We start from the raw sequence: 21,010 nt of genomic DNA, 5'->3' as shown, positions 1-21,010 counted from the left end.
TCAACTTTTTTGCACCACAGCAAGATAATAAAAAAAACAGTAGTCGGTTAGGCTGCGAGACGCTAAACTTCCGGACGTTAAAAGGGGTTTTAAAAATTATTTCTGGACACAGATAAAAACGAATTCCGGATATGTCTGAGAAATTCCACACCTCTGGTAACGCTAGGTTAGATGCATGGACCTTGCAGTCGATGTTATGGGTCCACAAATAGAAATACGATATTTCAAAGATGTTTACGTTAAGCTCTTTAGCGCGGTTTTGTGGCAAATAATACTACAACAAATGTTCACTTGGTGACGCTGTAGATTTGTTTGCAAACAAATTGACAGCAACGAAAAAATATCAATCAATTAAAGTAAATTCCTTGAACAGCTGCACATCCATGGTTCATGTCGTTTAGATAGAAGTGACTCTCTTTGTATTTTACGTTACTGCATTTGTTGGTGTTAGTGGGGCGTAGTTTATAACATTTGTGAATAAATTGTGACTTGACTGACTTTATAGCGTTTTGTAGTTTTAGGCAATGTGGATTTAATGGCAAGAATCACAACAAAAACATTTGCTTTTTGCTGTGTGATTTTGTATTTGGATTCTACAATTTCTGGTGTGTTTGGCCAACTTGATGAAAGTGATGACTCGTCACTAATATGGTATGATGCATTTATATTTTCTACACTTTAAAAGTTAATTAAGGCTTTCTAATGCATACACTGCAAATATAGGTTGTATACATTACCTACAAAATGATTAGTTGTGAATTTATAACTCTGATTTCACAGCAAGACATTTTACACACATTTTGCATTGCCACTTTTAAGACCTGTCTATTTGAGCAATATTACTGTTTAGCCAATTTTATACAATTAATTAAGGGAAGGAAAAATAGTGAGCATTTCATTTTGTTAATTTAACTGTGTACTTTAAATAAATAACATTTTTTTTACCTAAACTAATTTACTGTGTATTGAATTTGGCACAAAAGCTAACTGCTGCAATATTAATGATTTAAATTGATTGAATTTCCCATTGTTTACCCATTTATTCCACAACAATTAATTCAACTGTGAACGTTGTAGGCTAGGTGGATTGGCAAATCGCTACGGAAACGAAATCAACAATAAAGTTTTGGAAAATACAATCCAGAGAAATCAACTGCAACAGGTTTTGACATTTTTGTTAAAGATTTAAATTCTGCTTTGCAAATACTGATTATTCATTCATGTACAAGTAAAGAAAATAAATGAAATAACAACCCATGCATCAACTGGATTTAATTCAGAAAAAAACATTTAGTTGTTCACCCTTCAGTTTTGAAGATATATATGTTTTGCTTTTACAGCATCGTCAGTATCTGCGAACAAGCAGACAGATTCATAAAAAATAAAAACAGTGTGCGTGGATATCTACTAATAAAATGATAAAATAGAAGGTTAAATTATATATACATAAACTGTGTTAATTTGATTTTGACTCACTAAGTTTGAGCAGTTTCATATCATGCAACATAACTTACAACATTGTTGGTATGATTAGCGACATCAACTAAACTTTGGTTTAGATTTATTTGGAAACCAATCCTACAACCAATAGAGTTGATGGGACATCTTTGTTAAATGATAAAGTACAAAAGTTGAGTTCCTTACTGCAAGAAGCAAATGCAAAAGTTCAGGTAAAATATTGTTTGAAATCTGCTGCGAACAAAATCTAACTAATTACTTGTTTGATCAGGTTCTAACAGAGAAAGCTGAAGCCGCATTTCAGAAGCACAATGTCTCATCACAATTAACGGTAAGTATAAAGTTAAGACTTGTTAATAGTAAAGTGACTGGTAAACCATTTAAACCTGTCGTTCCCAATCTGGGGTGTGTAGTTTCATCCCTCTTAGGCAGGGGTTCCCAACCTTTTTACGATCTCGTACCACTTGGACGCTCTGTACTGCCACGCGTACCACTTCTTGCAGAACAACTAATTTGATTGAATCACATTTTATTAAGAAGAATATTGGTCTACTAAAGTAACACTAAAACACCACAACCAAGACATTTTTGTTTACTGTCAACCAATTGGTGAACAAAACCAGATAAATAAATGATAAAGTTGTGAATCCAGGTTTATGTGAAAAAAAAAACGGAAGCTACTTGTGTACCACCTGAAAAACGTTCGTGTACCACTAGTGGTACGCGTACCACAGGTTGGGAACCCCTGCTCTTAGGGGTTCATAGGATGGTTTCAAGGATTTGTAAACTTTAAAAATTTATTGCAAATTTGCAAAGGCAAGTTTCTTTATGAGGTCTGTAGCCTCATCCTCTACCAAATGATAGGAACCACCAGTTTTACCTGGAGGTGGTAAAATTCCTTTGCTCTTGTGTTCATCTTATTGGGATTCTATTTAGTTCCGAGTGAGTTTCTGAAGTGTTAAACACAAGGAAATGTACAAACATTTGTTAATGTAACTTACTCTTATTTTACCATTTTTACCACAAAGACTTGTTGATTGCTGCCACAAACTCTGATGTTTTTGAACAAAATATTCAATTAAGTGTTAAATTAAGCATGTCAGTGGATTTGTTTGAAGTTGAAGGACAAATTTGTTAAATATGTTGTTTATGTTAGAACGATGATGTTCGGTTTTACTCGGATGAGAGGAACGTTACTGATCCAGCACCGCAGACCAACCAATCAACTATCCTCTACTTCAACGCGAAGTGTCACTGCGGCGAACAGATGCCTGCAGGCTATGACAATCACGACTGTGTTCTACCCTTCGGAGGTCTCGCACCTAGCGACCGTTACCAGGGAAACGATGTTTCCTTCACTACGAGTGCCGTGCAAATTCCGCTGGACGTTTACAACGAAGGTTGGTACCTCCCTGAATGTTTTGACCATATATGGATATATTATCATGCTTTCCATTCCACCCTACAATCAACACTTTGTTTTGTGTCTCACGCAATTCGTGGACGGTTTGTAGCAAAATGAGTTGAGTTTATTTCGCCGCTGATACAAAATCGTAGCAGCACAATTGCGCTAAAATATTCACCAAGTCGGAAATAGCTGCGCAACGTTCAGACGTTAAAAAGCGCGACAAAGGTAAGGGCACAATTGGTGGAAAGATGATAAACGCGCTGCAGCTACACCGTTATTACAAGCATTTTCAATGCAAGCGACTTTTGTTAAATCTTGCTTTTACAAAATTTACTTATTTACTGACAAAAGTTTGCCGACAAGCTTTGCGAACAACCGATTTTTGTGAAATGAAAACGTTTTGTTCCAAACCTGACAAAGTAGGTGAAAAATACTTCGCTATGTCTGTCGGTTCCAATACACGGAAGTTATAGCGGAGCTTAAGCATTCCATCAATTTCCTCTATTACTTTGGATTTCATCCCCAACCTAGCAGTGAGCAGTCGAACATTGGTTTCAACCAGTGCAGGTTTAAGGTTTTGTCACTTTCACGCTTCACTTGAATTTCAAGGTCAAGGTCAAGTAGATTTCCATGACGTCGCTCCACGTCGTTGGAGCTCGAGCGTTTAGTTTTAGTAAAAGGAGAATTTTGAAACAATTGTTGAACGCGATGTGAACGTGAAACATGCAGGATGGATAATGTTTAACTCTAATACAGCGGAATTCAGTGATTTTTAATTCATCTATATCAGTGGTTCCCAAACTTTTTTATTGTCGGGGCCAAATGTTATTTTTTTAAGTTTTTTTTAAGCCGCAAAACAACGAAACCTTGAGAAAATCACTAAAGATTATTACTTTAAAAGCTAAAATAGCAATCTTTGATGGTATTCTGAGGTCTGGTGCGAGCCGCAAAATATGTAGTTGGGAGCCGCATGCGGCCCCGAAAACCGAGTTTGAGAACCACTGTACTAAATCATTGGTTCTCAAACTTTTTAAGCATACGTCGCATTAAATAGCTAAAATTTTCCTTCAGGGGCACACTTCGCAGTTAAACATAACAAAAGTTGTTCAAAGAATGTTGGTTTTCAACTTTATTGTGATGGGTAAGGATGCATTTTATTTCCAATAACTAAAATATGAGGTTTGAAACGTTGTCATACACACCAGTACTTCGTCATGAACTCCTAAAACACCAGGGAGTGTTTACACTTTAAGAAAATATTTCGCGGCACACAGTTTGAGACTCACTGGTCTAAATTGTTTTTCTAGTCAGTTAACTGTTGCACCTTCAAAAATGTTGCACTTTTGAAAGCGTAATAGGCAATTTTTCAACCGGATTTTAGTTTCGAAAATACGATAAAGCGCTTTCAATCAATAATCACCTTCTATCGACCAACAAACTTAATTAACTCCACACTTTGCGGTTTCTTGCACTTAATCACAACAGACAAGCATGAGGAGGTTGCTCGCGTTTTCTGTTTGTAAATCTTTCCTTATTGATAAAATCTCCTTACAAGTAAAGCAAAGGACTGCGGCGATTCAGGGTCATTAAATCATGACTGCATTAATTTTTTTAAAAAACACTAAACCTGTCGCTGTATTAAATATTTTTTTTGTGACGCGATAAAATCCAGCTACTAATTTAGTGTTTTCACTTTGAACCTTTCTGTTTGCAAAGATTCATTTTAAGTTTGTTTATGGATGCATCGTATTTTAAAGACCAATTCTTCCATGGCAAATGCGTTTGCCGCATTCAGCAAGTGTTTCTACCTTAAATTTCATTTTCCTTCTTTAACATTTAATCTATTTTTAAAGTTGGTTCATGTTGTCAAATTTACAAACTGTTCTACACTTGGTAAAGAAACAAGGTATAATGAGAACAAGGTTCATCGCGTTTTAATCAACGATGTCGCCTTGTAATTTTGGTTCAACGTAAATTTCACGACAATAGTGTTTTACTCAACGCCGAATTCCTGTCTGAAGTGAACTTGGCAACTAATCTGTTTCTCCTAGTCTTAAAAGTTCGATTTGTTTTCAAATAAAATTGTTGTTGCAAAAAGTTTGAAACGCCCGATGTGGATTTTCAAATGTTTTTTTACACTGACTGGTTATCAAAGTTATAGAGCTCTTTTGGCAATTGTATTTTTATTCCGACGTTTCGACGTCCTATACGGGTCGCCTTCAGCAGAGTTCAGGGATGAAAGCGACCTGTATAGGACGTCGAAACGTCGAAATAAAATCACATTTGCCAGAAGAGCTCTTTAAACTTGTTATTATGCCTGGCAGCAATAGCTTATATACTTACATTAGGATTTTTTTTAAATTCTGAATTCAAACAGATTAGAAACTGAAGATGGCAGTTGGGCGAAATATTCTGTCACAAAATATTTCTATTTTCAGTTATTCATTGTCATTAGCAGTGATCGGTAATCACCATACTGTATGTTAGAGGGTCTGATACTGTTCAATATAATCAATCTCAGTTCTCTAAATAATTATTGTTTCATTTAAATAAGACAGTTTTTGAATAAAAAATTAACACCGTTCGATTTTAAGCAAAATTAATTCTACAGGACCGGAAGTGCTTAGCGACATCCAGTGGACACAAACACTCGACGAAAGTTTTCGTGATCAGTCATGCGTAAACATGACGTCACGCACCCGTTGGTCGTACGTTGCCACTGACAGCGGAGTTTACAGGTACTTCCCCGCGAGACAATGGAACGTCGGTTGTTCGAAAATCGACATTTACGACGCGCGAGATCAGCCGTGGTTTGTTCGGGTGAGCGGGTTTAATGTTGATTATTCGTTTTCAGGTTGAATGTGAAAATTTGGGGATTATTTTCCAAACTCTTTTGATACTTGGGTTGTATTGTGTAGTTTACAACACGAAACCGTAAAACCTTGAAAAACAACGAAAGATTTTTCTTTTGAACAAACTTACTGGCTATATGGCAACAAAATTTACCCTTAAGTTCGATTTTTGGGTCTAATGTGAAGATTCGGGGAAATGGGTGCCCAAACTCTATGTCGGTGGTTCTTTTGTTGAATTTTTGTTGTTGTTACAATAGACGCTGAGTAGGCGGTGACGGGGTGACCACCACCTTGCGTTTGTTAAAGTCGGCGTCTGTGACTCGCGACGATAAACATTCGTATTCTTGATTTAATCGACTATTTCTATTCGACTTAAAACTGAATTTATTATGAACTTCAATGATTCTGAGCCTTAAACTGATTTGCCATTTCCTTATTTTTGTGGTTTGACATCCGAATTTTCCCGGTTATCTTAGCGTATCGTTTAACGTGATCAGCACTTAATATCTGTACTGTAAGATCTTGGAACTAAGTTTATTGAGATTTTCATCTGCATTTTTTGATAAGCAGGGTGACGTGGGTCCCTAATGATTACTTAAACGGGGCCACGATCTTCAAAAGGTTGAGACCCAGTGGAATATGCAATGCGCAGAAAGTTGACCAAACAATTTTTCCACAGAGCGTTTCTTCGCCGAAGGATATTCTCATAATGATTGACACAAGCGGAAGTGTCGTAGGTTTGACCCTTAACCTCATACGTCACTCGGTACGCCACCTAATGGACACTCTCACCGAGAACGACTACTTTAATATTTTCGTGTTCAACGAGAAAGCGGAGTTTGTGAACCCGAGCTGTCCTGGTCTAATTCAAGCCGTGCCGATGTTTAAAGAGGTTGGTGACATTGTGTTTCACGAATGATGTACTAATACAAAAGTCGTCCTGAACCATGGATGCCAACAGACTTTTCAGTTACATAAGGCTGCTAAAACTGTCAGCTAAGTCAGGCTTCTCAAACTTTTTTGCTCTGCGACCCCATTTTAGAAAAGAAATTTCTACGTGACCCCTTGATGGGTTTAGCCCACACATGTGAATGATGTTTAAACAATAAATGTACGCACGTATACCATTTATTGTGACAATGACATAATCACGCATGATGTTTCGCGACCCAGAAAGTTGTATTTTGCTCCCCAATTCGGGCCACGACCCACAGTTTGAGAAACCCTGAGCTAAGTAATGTCTATATATGTGACTGAAATCGTCTGTTCATCCGTAGATCAGGACGATATTGTGTTAGTACATCGTTAATCTCAATGTGAAACAGTTAGATTTATTTCATGTTCAGGACTGATGATGTCGGTTTATTTTTTGGGGCGAAATCTATATCCGCTTTGGTTTGTAATAAGTAATGCTGAAATTGTCAGCTAAGTAACGAGTAACAGATTTGTTACTATTTGACTGAGTTGATTGCTTGAGTGGATTAGTTAGTGTGGTTTGATTAATTATGGGTCCCCTTCCCTGAAGGGGACACATATTGATTTTACTCAAATTGTTTGTTTTTTTTCTTTTTTTTTCTTCTTTTTTCTTCTCCCCAAAGTTTGTCCGACTCGTTTTTCCATCAAATCCTTGGTGGACTTGCATGAAATTTACACAGATGGTAGATATATGCATTTAGATGTGCATCCCACTTTGTTTTTGTTGATAACCCCAGTATTTACCCCGCTAGCCCCCTAAAATGGGTATTTTTTCCCCAAAGTTTGTCCGACTCGTTTTTCCATCAAATGTTTGATGGATTTGGCTGAAATTTACACAGATGGTAGATGTAGTTATGTAGATGTGCATCCCACTTTGTTTTTGTTGATAACCCCAGTATTTACCCCGCTAGCCCCCTAAAATGGGTATTTTCCCCCGAAGTTTGTCCGACTCGTTTTTCCATCAAATCCTTGGTGGACTTGCATGAAATTTACACAGATGGTAGATGTAGTTATGTAGATGTGCATCCCACTTTGTTTTTGTTGATAACCCCAGTATTTACCCCGCTAGCCCCCTAAAATGGGTATTTTCCCCCGAAGTTTGTCAGACTCGTTTTTCTATCAAATCCTTGATGGATTTGGATGAAATTTACACAGTTGGTAGATGTAGTTATGTAGATGTGCATCCCACTTCGTTTTTGTTGATAACACCAGTATTTACCCCGCTAGCCCCCTAAAATGGGTGAGTTTTTAAACAGTGTCAGAATTGGCTGAAATTTGGATAGCTTGTAGAGTATGCCATTTATAGATGTCGATTGGTGTGTTCAACCATGTAGCCCCATCATTTACCCCACAAGCCCCTAAAGTGTAAAACGTATTTGTATGTTACTGGGCACCACAAACGAAAGATTTCTGTTGCTCAATAGTGTTACAAGGCCAAGCAGTTGTATGTTACTCTTTTATGACTTTGTGGATTGCTTGGTGAACGTTAGTTAGGGGGTTGTTAACAGCCCTATGACATCTGAAACATTAACGGTTGTCACTCAAAACACCTCTAGTGGTCGAAATTTTAAACATTGGCGGATTGGGCTGAAATTTTGCATTACTATTGATTGAGTCATTGAGATTTCATATTTTTTTAGTTTGAGTGTCTGACCCCATTAGTTACCCCACTAGTCCCCTACAATGGGTCAGTTTTTTAAACAGTGTCGGGATTGGATACTATGTGGACTATGCTATTTGTAGGTTTCAGTTGATGTGTTTTACCTTTAGCCCCAACATTTACTCAACTAGCCCCCTAAAATAAATGAACTTTTAAAAAACATTCTAATTATATGAAATTTTGCAAAGTTTATTAAACATACTCAAATGTTATGTTTTTACATAGTATTATTATTTAAGCCCAGTGCCGATCACTGCGTTTACCTTACAACACCAAACTTTCACATGGTTATCTCTTGAAATGCATTATCTACAACTTTGCATGTGTGGGGACCCATGAGCTTCTGCTTGCAGAAACAACTAAGGTTATAAAAGATAGTGGATGGTATGGGACCCAATATAAAATAAGCATAGGAAATATATCAATGTTTTAAAATAGGTTATAGTGTATATGCAAGGGCAATATGTGCTAAGCCACCCTTCTAGTTTTTCACTCAGTCTGTTAAGTTAACTTGTGGTCGGGTTGGCTTACTTGACTTATACCGTTCACTTTCTATGTGTTTCATGTTCACATTTATAAGCAGCATGTTTATGTTTTTTTCTATTTGAATAAGGTAATAATATAGAGCAGTTGCCTTGTGATAACTATTTTTAGTTTTGGATCGAAAATGACAACACGTGATGCCACGTATTTTGGCAGAGTTTCTGTTTATTTTGCCTTACGACCACTAAACTTGAAAAGTGCCTTGATTGATAAACGCTCTGGCATTTTTGATTAAATTTTGTTCTGGTAAATTGATTGATAAAATTTGTTTTTCTATTTGGGTAAAGAACTCAAAAACTTTCACCACAGGTAACTGCAAAAAAGTGAAAAGCGAAGTAGAATAAGAAACAAGACAGAATTAGCCATATTTTAATTTGGAATAACATAATGCTTCAGGGTCGGATATGGCAATCGCTTCTGTTATCAAAAAAGAGTTTATTTGCAAGACAGAGTATCGACAAACAAATGCAAAGGATTCTTAAATCGCTCATTGAAGGCGTTGTTCATCTTAACAAATGAATCTTATGACGAAGTATTGCTCATCCAGCAGTTTTATTGTAAACAATCGACGTTTCGACGTCCTATACAAGACGCCTTCATCAGGATAATGACATAACTTGCAAGACAAATTTCTTTAAAAGCGACAAAATGCAAAACACACACATGTAAAACAGCGATAACAAGATCGCGCGGCCGCAAACTCGCATCACCGTAGCGATAAAACAAGCTCAGTGGTGTGTGTTTTGCATTTTGTCGCTTTAAAAGAAATTTGTCTTGCAAGTTACGTCATTATCCTGATGAAGGCGTCTTGTATAGGACGTCGAAACGTCGATTGTTTACAATAAAACTGCTGGATAAGCAATACTTGGTCATACATTATGCCTGGCAGCAATAGCTTATTTAAATGAATCTTATGTTGAATTCACACGTCATAATGATGATTATGACGTCACTGTTCATTATTATGACGTGTAGGTTGAAAATTAATTATAGACGATAGGGTTGAGATTGAGGGGAACCATATGTTGTGAAGTTCCCAATATCGATTGATGCGAACAAGTTACAGTGGGAAGTTGATTGGAAAGGAATAATTGTCTCAAACTCACTCGAAGCAATTCATCTTCGCCTGGTTGCTGTTGATTGTTTGCTGCTAATTAATTTTAGGGGGCAGCAATTTACAAAATCGATTTTTTGACTGTCTCTCTAACTGCTCCCATGCGCCCCTAGTGTTACTGTCGCGAACTGATTTGTAGACCATAAAAAATGTCATTTTTACTAAGTATTGAACACTACGGGAATAAACAAAAAAATAACTGAAATGCCAACCTTTATTGTTTGTCAATGTAACGATTCGAATGTGGTTATATTTACAAATAATGTAGTTGTATATGTTCAATCTCAGTTGTTGATTTTCTTTAAAACATATAAAAGCTTGCTATGTCTATTTGCTCATTATTTTCAAAATATTCACGCAAATGGATACTTTTTAATAACTTTCTGTCGTGGGTTCGAATCCCACCGAGGGTGGAGGTTTCCAGTCTGCAGTGCACAATACCGACTTCTTCCCGCAACCCCTTGTATTTAACCCCATGTACAACTTAACAGATGGCTCACAGTTGGTTGGAGGAGATCACAGTCGGTAACGCGTCATCATTCGAGGTCGGTTTCGATTTCGCGTTTCGTCATCTCAACGTCACAACCTCCAACACATCACGTGATCTAAGAGCATCGTGTAATCCAATCATATTGCTTCTAACCGATGGAGGGGCGCCTTACCCGGAATACACCTTCAGGAAGTGGAACTTACAGAAACAGGTTTGTCACGCGTGATGGAAATCTAATCGAAATCGATATAAAATTTTAGTTTCGATTAACAAGCATCTAATTGACTTTGACAACCTACTACGTAAACGAGTGTTTCCATTCCCGCAGTTTTTATAATAAACAATCGACGTTTCGACGTCCTTAACTCGTGTGTTAAATAGCGCACGAAACTAAATATCTCAAGTTTGTCTGGCAATTGTATTTTTATTCCGACGTTTCGACGTCCTATACAGGTCGCCTTCATCAGGGTAAATAACACTGAATGCGACTAGTACAGTGCACGATAAATAAAGGAAAAAAAAACAGATGTCTGTTGGTGGTTTTACCAAGTAAAAATTCATGTTGAAAACGGAATATCTTTACAAGGTAATATCATAAGGTGTTATGTCAGTGTAAATACAATGGGAAGCTCGCGCGTTCGGTTGTTCCACGAACATTGTGTATGACGTCCCCCCGGCAGCTGTGTACGCACCAATGCGTGTTAACCACGTGACATTGCAGCTGTTGTTTGGTGACAATGCGTGCATGGGTTGTGCAGCGTTTTAAGGCCACTCGGTATTTTAAGACTTCCAGCTGACATTATTTGACCTAACACAAAACCACGTGCTTTTATCACGCTAACACCATACTCGGTTTGCAGGTAACTTGCCTTTCTTTAACATTCACGATGGATGAGCGACCAACGATTATTTCTATTGTGAATAATCTGACAAACTAGACAAAATAAAACTATATGTTTAAAGTCGTAACTGCGACTTAACTTTGGTTCAACGTTTTTTTTAAAGGTTGGAAACCGCTAAATTGTTAAACAACCTTATATTATTTTTCCTTTTAATGTAGAGCACTGATCTGGAGTATTGGATTCAAAATAAATCTTTTAGATAACTGTGAAAAGATGTGGTTGTGTTTGCTCCTAGTATTTTAGCTTGTCCAACCGCAGCCAATCACATAAAGTTGTATAGAAACGCTGGTAGTTTTCAACTTATAAGACACCCTTAATATTTCACAAAAACGGATATTTGGATTTTCTGTGTCCGGTAAAAAAAACCACACGCGGAGCAGAGGTTTGGAAAACGGCTCGTAACGATTTTTCGAAAAACTACAAGGCTGTCGTTTGCGATTCTCACCGAAAATTCTTCGCCAGACTCGAGTCTTCACTTACTCTGTTGGAAAACACTTCGCGAGCACTTCTACACTTAAAGACATGGCTTGCAACAACAGAGGGAAGTTTGATACGATTCCGTCCAACAGCGCAACACATCTGGTGACGAAAGATTACTTGGGAAAAATAAGTCGAGGCATCGCTTACTCGGGCAGGTTTGTGTTAAACTTATTCGAATAGAAAAACATGTTTCATTGATAGTTTATTGTTATTAAGGTACAGTTGTTTTGTGCGAATTGACTCACTATATGACATACAACTTGAGGAAAAATGCAACTAGGATGCAAAAATATTCACAGTATCGTTAAATTACTGTTTGATTCCGGCAGGTCCGTGATAAACGTACTCGAATAAAAAAACGTGTTTCATTGTCACTTTATTGTCATAGAGTTGCTTGGAACAAATTGACTCTATAATTAGCATACAAGTTTTAACTGAGGAAAAAATGTAACTAAAGTGCGAACTATTAACAGCATTGTTAAATTAAAAATTTTAAACCATAACATTGGACCACTTTGCGCTTTATGATGTCACAGAGCGTTTGTCATTGGTGTGTGACGTTATGCGATTTAACTTAAGTAACCTGTGGACTGTGGTTATTGCGATGTAATTGAATTCGAAATAATTAAAAAGTAAACCGGAGTCGTAAACGGGCCTGAAACCGAACCCGGCCCGAATCGTTTTTGAGAAGCCCGTTCAGACCCGAAAGTTTGATTGACAGGCGTATACATTGAAGCCTTAAATAAGACCAATACAACAAACACAATAGAAAATTGGTCTCGAACAAGGCGTTTTAGGGCTGTTTGACATTAGGTCAAGTCCAGCAACTGGCTGGAGATTGGCACCATAAGAGTTTCAGTCATAATAAAATCTCCATTTGTTTATGAAGGAAATCGAGCAAATGGAGTCTTCCTTACGAAGATCACCTCGGGTTGGGAACTGTCCTGTCAATCACCCGACCAATCTACCAATCATCCGATGACCTTCAAGTCGGTCAGATGGTCAAAGCTGTCGTCGGGTGTGACATCATGTACCGTGACGTCAGAGAGGCGATTGACCCCGCCGAGGTGAGTTCGTTTGTCACGTGTTTGACAGAGAGCGAAGTTATACTGTTTATGACAACAGCAGTTGTTGCTTTGTTAAAAAATCTATTTACCACACACCAACTCTCTGCGAGTTATATAAGCGGGATTTTGCCGTAAAACTTGCAAATGTTGCGCGGTTCACAGGTACCTTACTTAAAACTCCTGTCGTGGGTTCGAATCCCACTGCAATCGATTTTTCTGGCCTGTGCCTTGCCATATGGGAATGTTTGGGGGACTAACTGATTCGGTACAACGCCTCAAATAAGACTCAATCGTGGGTTCGAATCCCACCACAGGCTGGATTTTTCTACGCCTTGCCATATGGTGGTGAATGCTTGGTGATCGGTTGATTCGGTATTACGCCTTTCAACAGGCATGGCGTGCAATGATTTACTTATAACTCTTAACATGTTGTGTGATTTTTTCAGATCAGCGCTAACGCTTTTGCGTTTGGAATCGAGAACAATGGTTTCGCGTTCTACCATCCCAACTTGAAACAGGTAACAAAATTTTATAACATTTCGTCGTTTCCATAGTAACGCGGTTTGTATCGAAACAGAGCCGACTCGGAAATCCGATCACAATCGACATCGATGACCTAGAAGTTCATGACGTCAGCAAGGTAAAGATTATGACGTCATTAATAATTTGAATCGCGATATTGTTTGTTGACGTCACAAAAAATAAGTTATGACGTCACTATCACGTTACATGGCAACGACACGTTCTGCCAGGCATAATAACAAGTTTATAGAGGTTTTCTGGGAAATGTTTTTACCCTTTGTTTATCGTGCACTGTACGCTCATCCAGTGTTATTTACCTTGATGAAGGCGACCTGTATAGGACGTCGAAACGTCGGAATAAATTACAATTGCCAGAAGAGCTCTATAAATTCCACAATTATATTCGAATGCACAGTCGGTTGTTACAACAATGTTGGCGAATTATTTCAGAATATCGCGACGCGCGCGTTTAAAACCATCCACGACAGAAAATTCGATAATGTTTACACTGTCATAAAACAGATGGTGGAATTATGACAAAACAAACGATTCTTGTTTGCAACAATAGATTCGGCGTTCCATGATCGAAAGGGAAAACGGCGAAACTGATTTGAGCGCGGTGTTTATATCCAATGATGGGAAGCATTTATCTCGGGCACAATACAAGTATATTTACGCGCCAGTCCAGGAATCTTTGTTCAGGTAATGAGTTTTCCGACAAATATTTTCAAACGCTTTCGCAAATCACCTTAAAGTAAAAGTGAATTAAATACTATGTTTTACTGCTTTTTTATACATTTTTATGTAATTTTGTCCAAGTTACACGACGGCAAACTTCATAGGTTGGCTGACTTAAAAGTTGTAAATAAAATCCCCAAACTCTGTGTTACATCATAACTGTATATGACATCATAGAACGTTTTCACATCAACAAACGTTTACAGTGTAAGCCTCGCCCTCCCAACTTCGAATTTGAACCAACTTGTTGCTTCTCCTCCAACCTCCATCACACTGACAGACATCAACATTAACAAAACTAACGTGGTATCTTACGTCAGCGGGCTAAGATGCGTTCCAAGGTAAATAACATAATGACGAGTCAGATTAGATATCCAGTTACAAAGTGGGATAGATTACTTATTTTTATGTTATGTTTTGATTACTTAATTACAAAATGTTTTTGTTACAAAATGTTTTTTTGTTTATTACAAGTCGGTTTGTAGATCCTAAACCAGTCGCTAAGCGGGATAGATTACTTATATTGTCAAACAGGTCTTTTACTTATATTTTACCTATAGGCTGCCTCCAATTGTAATAATAATTGACAAAGGAATGGTGCTCCTGAATTAGAATTAGTCAACAAATAGTGTTTAACGGTAAACATTTCGCCCCATCATCAGTCGCTCTGCAAAACGAGTGTAAACTGCAAACGTAAAACCAACTATTTATAATTTAACAATATTTGTTGGCTGATTTTGATTAGGAAGCACTGTTGCTTTGTAACTTATTCACAGATAATTACACATTTAATCAGTGATCGTCGACATATGATGCCTATTATTCGCGGAAAAGATCCTTTAAACAACAAAATTTGTTTTTTAAACCAATTTCTTGTTTTCATTCAAACCTTTGCTCCATCTACTTTAGCATTTGTTTCGTCACAGAGTGCAGAGTGTTACGTCATCGTGTCAGAGTGACTCCGTCGCGCCACCTAGCAGCGTGAACGCATCGATTCAGATGGTTGCGGACGGAACCGCTTGTGGCGCTGGTAAGCATAAATTACACTGTGACGTCACAATTGGTTCTTTGTTTCACAACTTATGCTTTGTATGACGTCAGAAATATAATTGTTGTTGCATCGTATGATGAACAATTAGTTTTTCACACATTAAAGTTTTATAACAGGAAAAGTTGACCCGTCGCAAACTGACGTCATTTTGCTTCACGGTTGGGTGAGCAAGGAGCTTCTGGGTCGTCATTGGTCGATGGGAGTGACCCACAATGCAGTGCGAAGCATGTTTGTGACGTCAGATTCGTCCCCTTCTGTGATGAGAATTCAACACCAACAACTCGACGAAATGTCGAAGGTGAAAAATATTTGTTGATATTTTTGGGTGAAGAGTTGTTACAAGTCTTGTTGTTCAACATTACGTCATATTTGGGATGTTGCAAATTTCAAATTGGTTTAATGAGTTTAAACAATTTGCTCTGTTAAAAATTCCCAGTTTGCTAGACAATACCCTGATGAAGACGACCTGTATAGGACGTCGAAACGTCGGAATAAAATTACAATTGCCAGAACAGCTCTACACACTTAACATTATGCCTGGCAGCAATAGCTTATATAGGTGACAATACGTCAACACCAATGTACAACGCAAACAAAGATTTGATTTTTACTGACAGCGTACAACACTTAGTAAGCTTGAAACCAACTTTGTTTTAAACCTGAACTAACTCAGTATAAACAATGCGTTTACAAATTCAAACTTCAACATTTCCACAGAAAATCGAATCCATTTTATCGAATCCGACACAACAGGATTATTTCAAACGTCCCCTGCTCTCTAACGCCACCATCTACTCGGTGGTGAAAGTGGGTGTGACGTCACCGGCGGTGGAGGAAGCGACGAATGTGACGCAACAGAACATGACGACATCGGCAATGACGTCAGACGCCACGGCAGTGACTCCAACGCTAGGAGGCGAAGTTGCTCCTACTGAACAGGTGAGTGACGTCACAGAAGGCAGGTTTGCCGAGCTAGTTTTAAGCGCTCAACCATGTCGAAGAGACTTGGACAGTCAAATGGTTTGCGATACTGGTTTGGTAGCCCACAGTTTTTTTAGGTTTAAAAAATCATGGACTTAACACTTCATGTGTGGATCAACCAATTAATATTTCGCTTACATTATTTTTTATCCTTAAAACACAATAATGTGAAAAATCCACTTATAACTCAAATGTCACGCAACAATATTGATTGTGACGTTTCAGGCAATCTCTCTGATCGTTGCCAGCCAACCGGTTACCGTAGCAACCGACCCCTACGTCACAACCGCTGTAGTGGGAGCAGTACTGGACGCTGACGTCATGGCCGCCATATTTTTCAACATGTCAGTGACGCAACCAGTACGTAATCAACATAATTATGACGACATAAGTTTACTTTATTATGTTAACAATGTTGTTTTGTTAATCACAGTGTGAAGATGATTGCCCGAAACCTAACTGTTGGATTCAGGTCAGTGAGGAAGGTTTAAAGATCGATGCACAATTTACTTAGTGTGTTCACGAATATAATCAAAACATTCGAACACTTTGGAATTTAAACATGTCAAAAATTTTTCAAATACGTAAAATTCAGTTTTTTTTCCCGAGAAGTTTGATATAATGTTGGTTGTGCATTGCCAAGTATTTTGTTACTTTTAGTTAGATTCACTATTTTTCTTGTTGTAATTAGATGTGTTCTGGCTTATGTTCTGTTGAAGTTTGAAAATCAAATGCATACGAAACCAGTTAATCGGGAAAACCGGTTAATCGGGACAACACGCTTGGCATATAGCAATCCCGATTAACCGGTTTCGTCTGTATTAGTTTTTAAATACAACGAAGTCCGAATTATACGTTGATTTTCCCCATGCTGAGATTAACAGCCTTGTGTGTATTTGTGTAGGATAGCTTGTGTCTAATTCTTGACGATGGAGGAATTTTAATCACGACAAACCAGGACTGGCAACAGAATAAGGTGAGTTTGCGAGGAGTGCAAAATGGAAAATCTAGTTTATAGTGAATCGTGTGAGACCTATAGTCCAATAGTACTGAAACCTTTGTAGCTTGCACCAAACTAACGACGAGTTTTTTTCGCCACCGACTTTGCAAGCGAATACAGAAACTGTTTGGAGCATTTAGTTTAGAATCACTTGATTAGGGAGATTTTTAAATTCCTCAATCACTTGCTAACTTATAGACGTGGTCACAAACTTTTGTTTGAAATCCCGTTTTCGGAAGAAAAGAGTTTTATGAGAAAAAACTTGAAAAATAATTTTCTCAGGTTGGAGAATTTTACGGTTCAATCGACCGTGACCTGATGGAGGCACTAGAGCGTGACGGTGTATACGTCACAAGTCACGTGTTCGACCACCAGGTGGTGTGCAACCGTAGTGACGTCACCGACAGCGCTGCGACCCGGTCTTACGTCATTCCCACCTTGACAGGATTGTTTCAAGCAGGTGAGCGTGGTCGGGCCGGATTCGAACCCGGATCGTCGAGTTTCGTTGTTCGAACCTTTTTTTGTTTTTTTCAGGTCGCCTTCTGCTGACGTCGACGCTCGTTGCCCTTCACAACGCGTTCCTGCTCTCCCTCGCCACCTTGCGGTCGGTGTTGGCTTCCGCTGATCCGATTTGGACTTACGACTTTAGTTTCAGCGAAGTGACGTCATCGAATTATAAATACGAGAAAAAGCATTGCGTGTACAGGTGACGTATAAACACCTTTTACTCATCGGATTTAGTAAATATATTTTGCTATCATTGGATTTGCAACTTATGTTTTCCACGCAGACGGACAGTTTACGAGTTTGGCAATGTCAGTGACGTCACACAAGGAACTGCGTCATGCACGTCGATCTGCAACAGGTATGACGTCATAATAGGGAAATATCGGTCGATTGTGACGTGATGTTTTGTTGACAGAACTTACGTCGCGAGCCGGATCCCGGATTCGAATCTTCTCATGGTTGTCGCTGATGCATCCGGTCCCTGCTCAGTGGACCGGAACTTCTGCTTCCGGCCCATCGTTACCCTGGAAACCGAGGTGTCACGTGATGTGCAATGTCCCAGTGACAGGTAAACCACGTGACCAATCAAAATGTGAAAAGCTGAAAAGTATAAAAATTAGTTTTTGCGCAGAGCAGTTGTTAAAGCAGATTATTGATTAAATTTTTAAATGTTAATCTGCTGAAAACAAATAAGCGGATATTTTAGAGTAAAAGTTTCAAAAATATGCTTCGCGTATTTTACCTGGTGAACTTATTGAAAAATACAGAGATTAGTCAAAACATTACCCGAGTACATTGGTTTGTCCATTTTCGAAACCATGATCTGGCCATAAAAAAAAACTCTTGGCTGAGCATCTTATTTTGGTTTTCAAGTTTGAAAAAGTTAAAATGTTGTGCGAATTATTTATTTTGAAACACGAACCTCGTTTATATTTTTCAGATTCCGCAGAAAACCGAGCGATGAATGTTTCGACGCAGCCTCGTACCCAGCCGTAGGTTTCTAAAGAACACGAATATTTTAATGCAAAGAAACCAGAGAATTTCCACTAAAATATTGACCATAACACCTTGATCCTAATAGTCGCTAAAAAGTATGTTTTGCTCCTAAGATGAACAAAAATTTATAACAGCCCTGAAGCGTCTATGCAGACCAGCGATTACGGCACACTCATATATAAATCACAGTACGCCAGGCCCATTGAAGGCGCTATACCGAATCAGCCGGTCACCAAGTATTCACCACCATGTTTAGCTCTGTTTTAAGCGTTTTGCAAATTCAGGAGGCGATACTAAGACACATTTGGTCGCGTTTATTCGCAAAATTCCGTTGTAAATTATTGAAATAATTGTTTTGTTTCGTTGCATTTAAAAATAAAGCTCGTGAAGTCATAAAAACAATATAAGAGTATTGATTTCATTTGTCAATTCTCCTAAACTAGACTTACGTCCCTAGACCCCTACATTCTAGTGTTAGTTAAACCCAACACTTAAACCACTGGTTCCCAAACCTTTGTCATGCGGACCCTTTTAGTGGATATTCTAATCTAATTCCCCCTACAAATTTACTTTGCTAAAATATCGTTTACATTAATATTTTAATGTAATATTTAAAACAGAAATTAAACTCGTGATTATAAGCTCTATACATTGCCTCAAATATTCCTCTTTCTACTTTATATCAAGAATTTTACTGAAATAAATTTTATTCAAAGAATATATTGAACATACAAGAGTCACAAATGAATATTGTGAAGCAAATTCCCCCTGATTGGGAACCACTGACTTAAACGATAATAAATCATTCTTTTTCAAACACCTATTTTATTTGCAGGAGTTGGACGTTGACTGTGGAGCTCATCAACTCACCCAATCTACCAGCGCATTTGTTCTATCCGTTGTAACATTTCTTATCACACAACTCATCATGGCAAGGTAGCATTTGGTTATATCATGCTTTCTGCGCAGCGCTTTTCTATTTGTGGTGCCTCTCTCGGTGCAAGAAGTTTTTGCACGCAAACGTATAGCAGTCGTATTTTATTGCACTCGTTTATGTTTCAAACATCGCTCCACCATGCATTGGTTTTATGCAATCACACAAAATGTCGATGTGGGAACTTTATGCCAAATATGAGGTTTCAGAGTTGTGAGCCGGGCCGGGTTCGGGTTAAGGTTATTAAAAAAAAACGGGCCTGACTTTACACTCTGTGTCAGTATTTTTTAAATAAATTTAACTAGCTAAGTAGCCAGTTGCTGGACCTGACCTAATGTCAAACAGCCCTAAAACGCCTTGTTCAAGACCAATTGTCTATTGTGTTTTGGTCTTTAATATACAGGCCTGTCAATCAAACTTTCCGGTCTAAACGGGCTTTTCAAAAACGATTCGGTTTCGGGCTCCAATTTCAGGCCCGTTTACAACTCTGTGGGTATTTGCTAATGCAAATCTTACCAAATATTTTCAACGCGAAAATACAAAAACGGCGCATAATTAACAGTGTACAACTATTTAAATAATTAATACTATTTAATACAGTGTTATTTAAATACAACTATTTAAATAACACACAATTAACAGCGTACAACTAATCTAAGTCTTCCAACAAAAATAATTTCATCAAATGCGAGATTTCTATGAGATACTACCCACAATGCACTTGTATCTTGCCTATGTTTGTTCGCTTTACAACGATTCAGTAACTGCTTCTGTCTCCATTGTTAACTTCCTACTCCTGTACATTTTACGGCGCTTGCTTAAATTCTTTTGCAAATTTTCTGCACTAAAATTGTTTTCCTGAATTTATTTTCAACTGCAGTTGTTATTGTTCGCAGTAAAATATTGGAAAGAAGTGTTTTTTTAAAGTTCGTTACATTGGAAAGTCAGTAAGGGTTTACCACATACTAACACACATACATACTATCTACTACAAACTATTAACATACAAGCATAACCACTGGGTGTCGCCAGAGAGTCAATTCCCACCTGCAGTTGTTATCGATCGCAGTAAAAATTGGGAAACGAGTATTTTTTGATATTTCGTTACATTAGAAAGCTATTGAGGATTTACCACATACACACTATCAACTACAAACCATTAGCCTAAAATATATCCACTGGGTGGCTGTCGTGAGTGAGCCAACACACTTTTGTTTTTACCTGATTTCAACCTTACATTTTTCTCAATTTCTTGGTTTTTGACAATACTACATTTTTCTCAATTCTTGGTTTTTGACAATAAATATCTGAATATTTTTCATCTTTCTAATA

General features: G+C 37.9%; 1 protein-coding gene across 1 annotated transcript; it reads left to right on the top strand.

Annotated features, from left to right (window-relative positions):
* The first annotated feature begins 488 nt into the window (after positions 1-488).
* Positions 489-21,008, top strand: LOC145224030 (voltage-dependent calcium channel subunit alpha-2/delta-1-like). The gene is made up of 26 exons (XM_080090448.1): positions 489-651; positions 1,078-1,162; positions 1,560-1,670; positions 1,730-1,789; positions 2,615-2,858; positions 5,478-5,686; positions 6,398-6,610; positions 10,502-10,711; positions 11,865-12,037; positions 12,772-12,949; positions 13,396-13,467; positions 13,527-13,589; positions 14,040-14,173; positions 14,416-14,550; positions 15,136-15,239; positions 15,377-15,558; positions 15,978-16,199; positions 16,467-16,601; positions 16,675-16,713; positions 17,146-17,217; positions 17,524-17,701; positions 17,776-17,947; positions 18,032-18,106; positions 18,164-18,316; positions 18,689-18,740; positions 19,580-21,008. The coding sequence occupies exons 1-26, from the start codon at positions 536-538 to the stop codon at positions 19,682-19,684; spliced, it is 3,492 nt and encodes a 1,163-aa protein (XP_079946574.1). The 5' UTR covers positions 489-535; the 3' UTR covers positions 19,685-21,008.
* The last annotated feature ends 2 nt before the right edge of the window (positions 21,009-21,010 follow it).

This window comes from Phallusia mammillata, chromosome 4 (genome assembly GCF_965637545.1).
Source record: "Phallusia mammillata chromosome 4, kaPhaMamm4.hap1.1, whole genome shotgun sequence".
In the NCBI taxonomy this organism is placed as follows: domain Eukaryota; kingdom Metazoa; phylum Chordata; class Ascidiacea; order Phlebobranchia; family Ascidiidae; genus Phallusia; species Phallusia mammillata.
Note: the sequence above shows the minus strand (reverse complement) of the source record. Positions and strands in the feature narration are given on the sequence as shown.

Coding starts and splice junctions, on each gene's coding strand:
- LOC145224030 (XM_080090448.1), top strand. CDS start 536: ATGGCAAGAATCACAACAAAAACATTTGCTTTTTGCTGTGTGATTTTG. Junction 15,240..15,376: donor CGGAACCGCTTGTGGCGCTG/GTAAGCATAAAT, acceptor GTTTTATAACAG/GAAAAGTTGACCCGTCGCAA. Junction 18,107..18,163: donor TGCACGTCGATCTGCAACAG/GTATGACGTCAT, acceptor TTTTGTTGACAG/AACTTACGTCGCGAGCCGGA.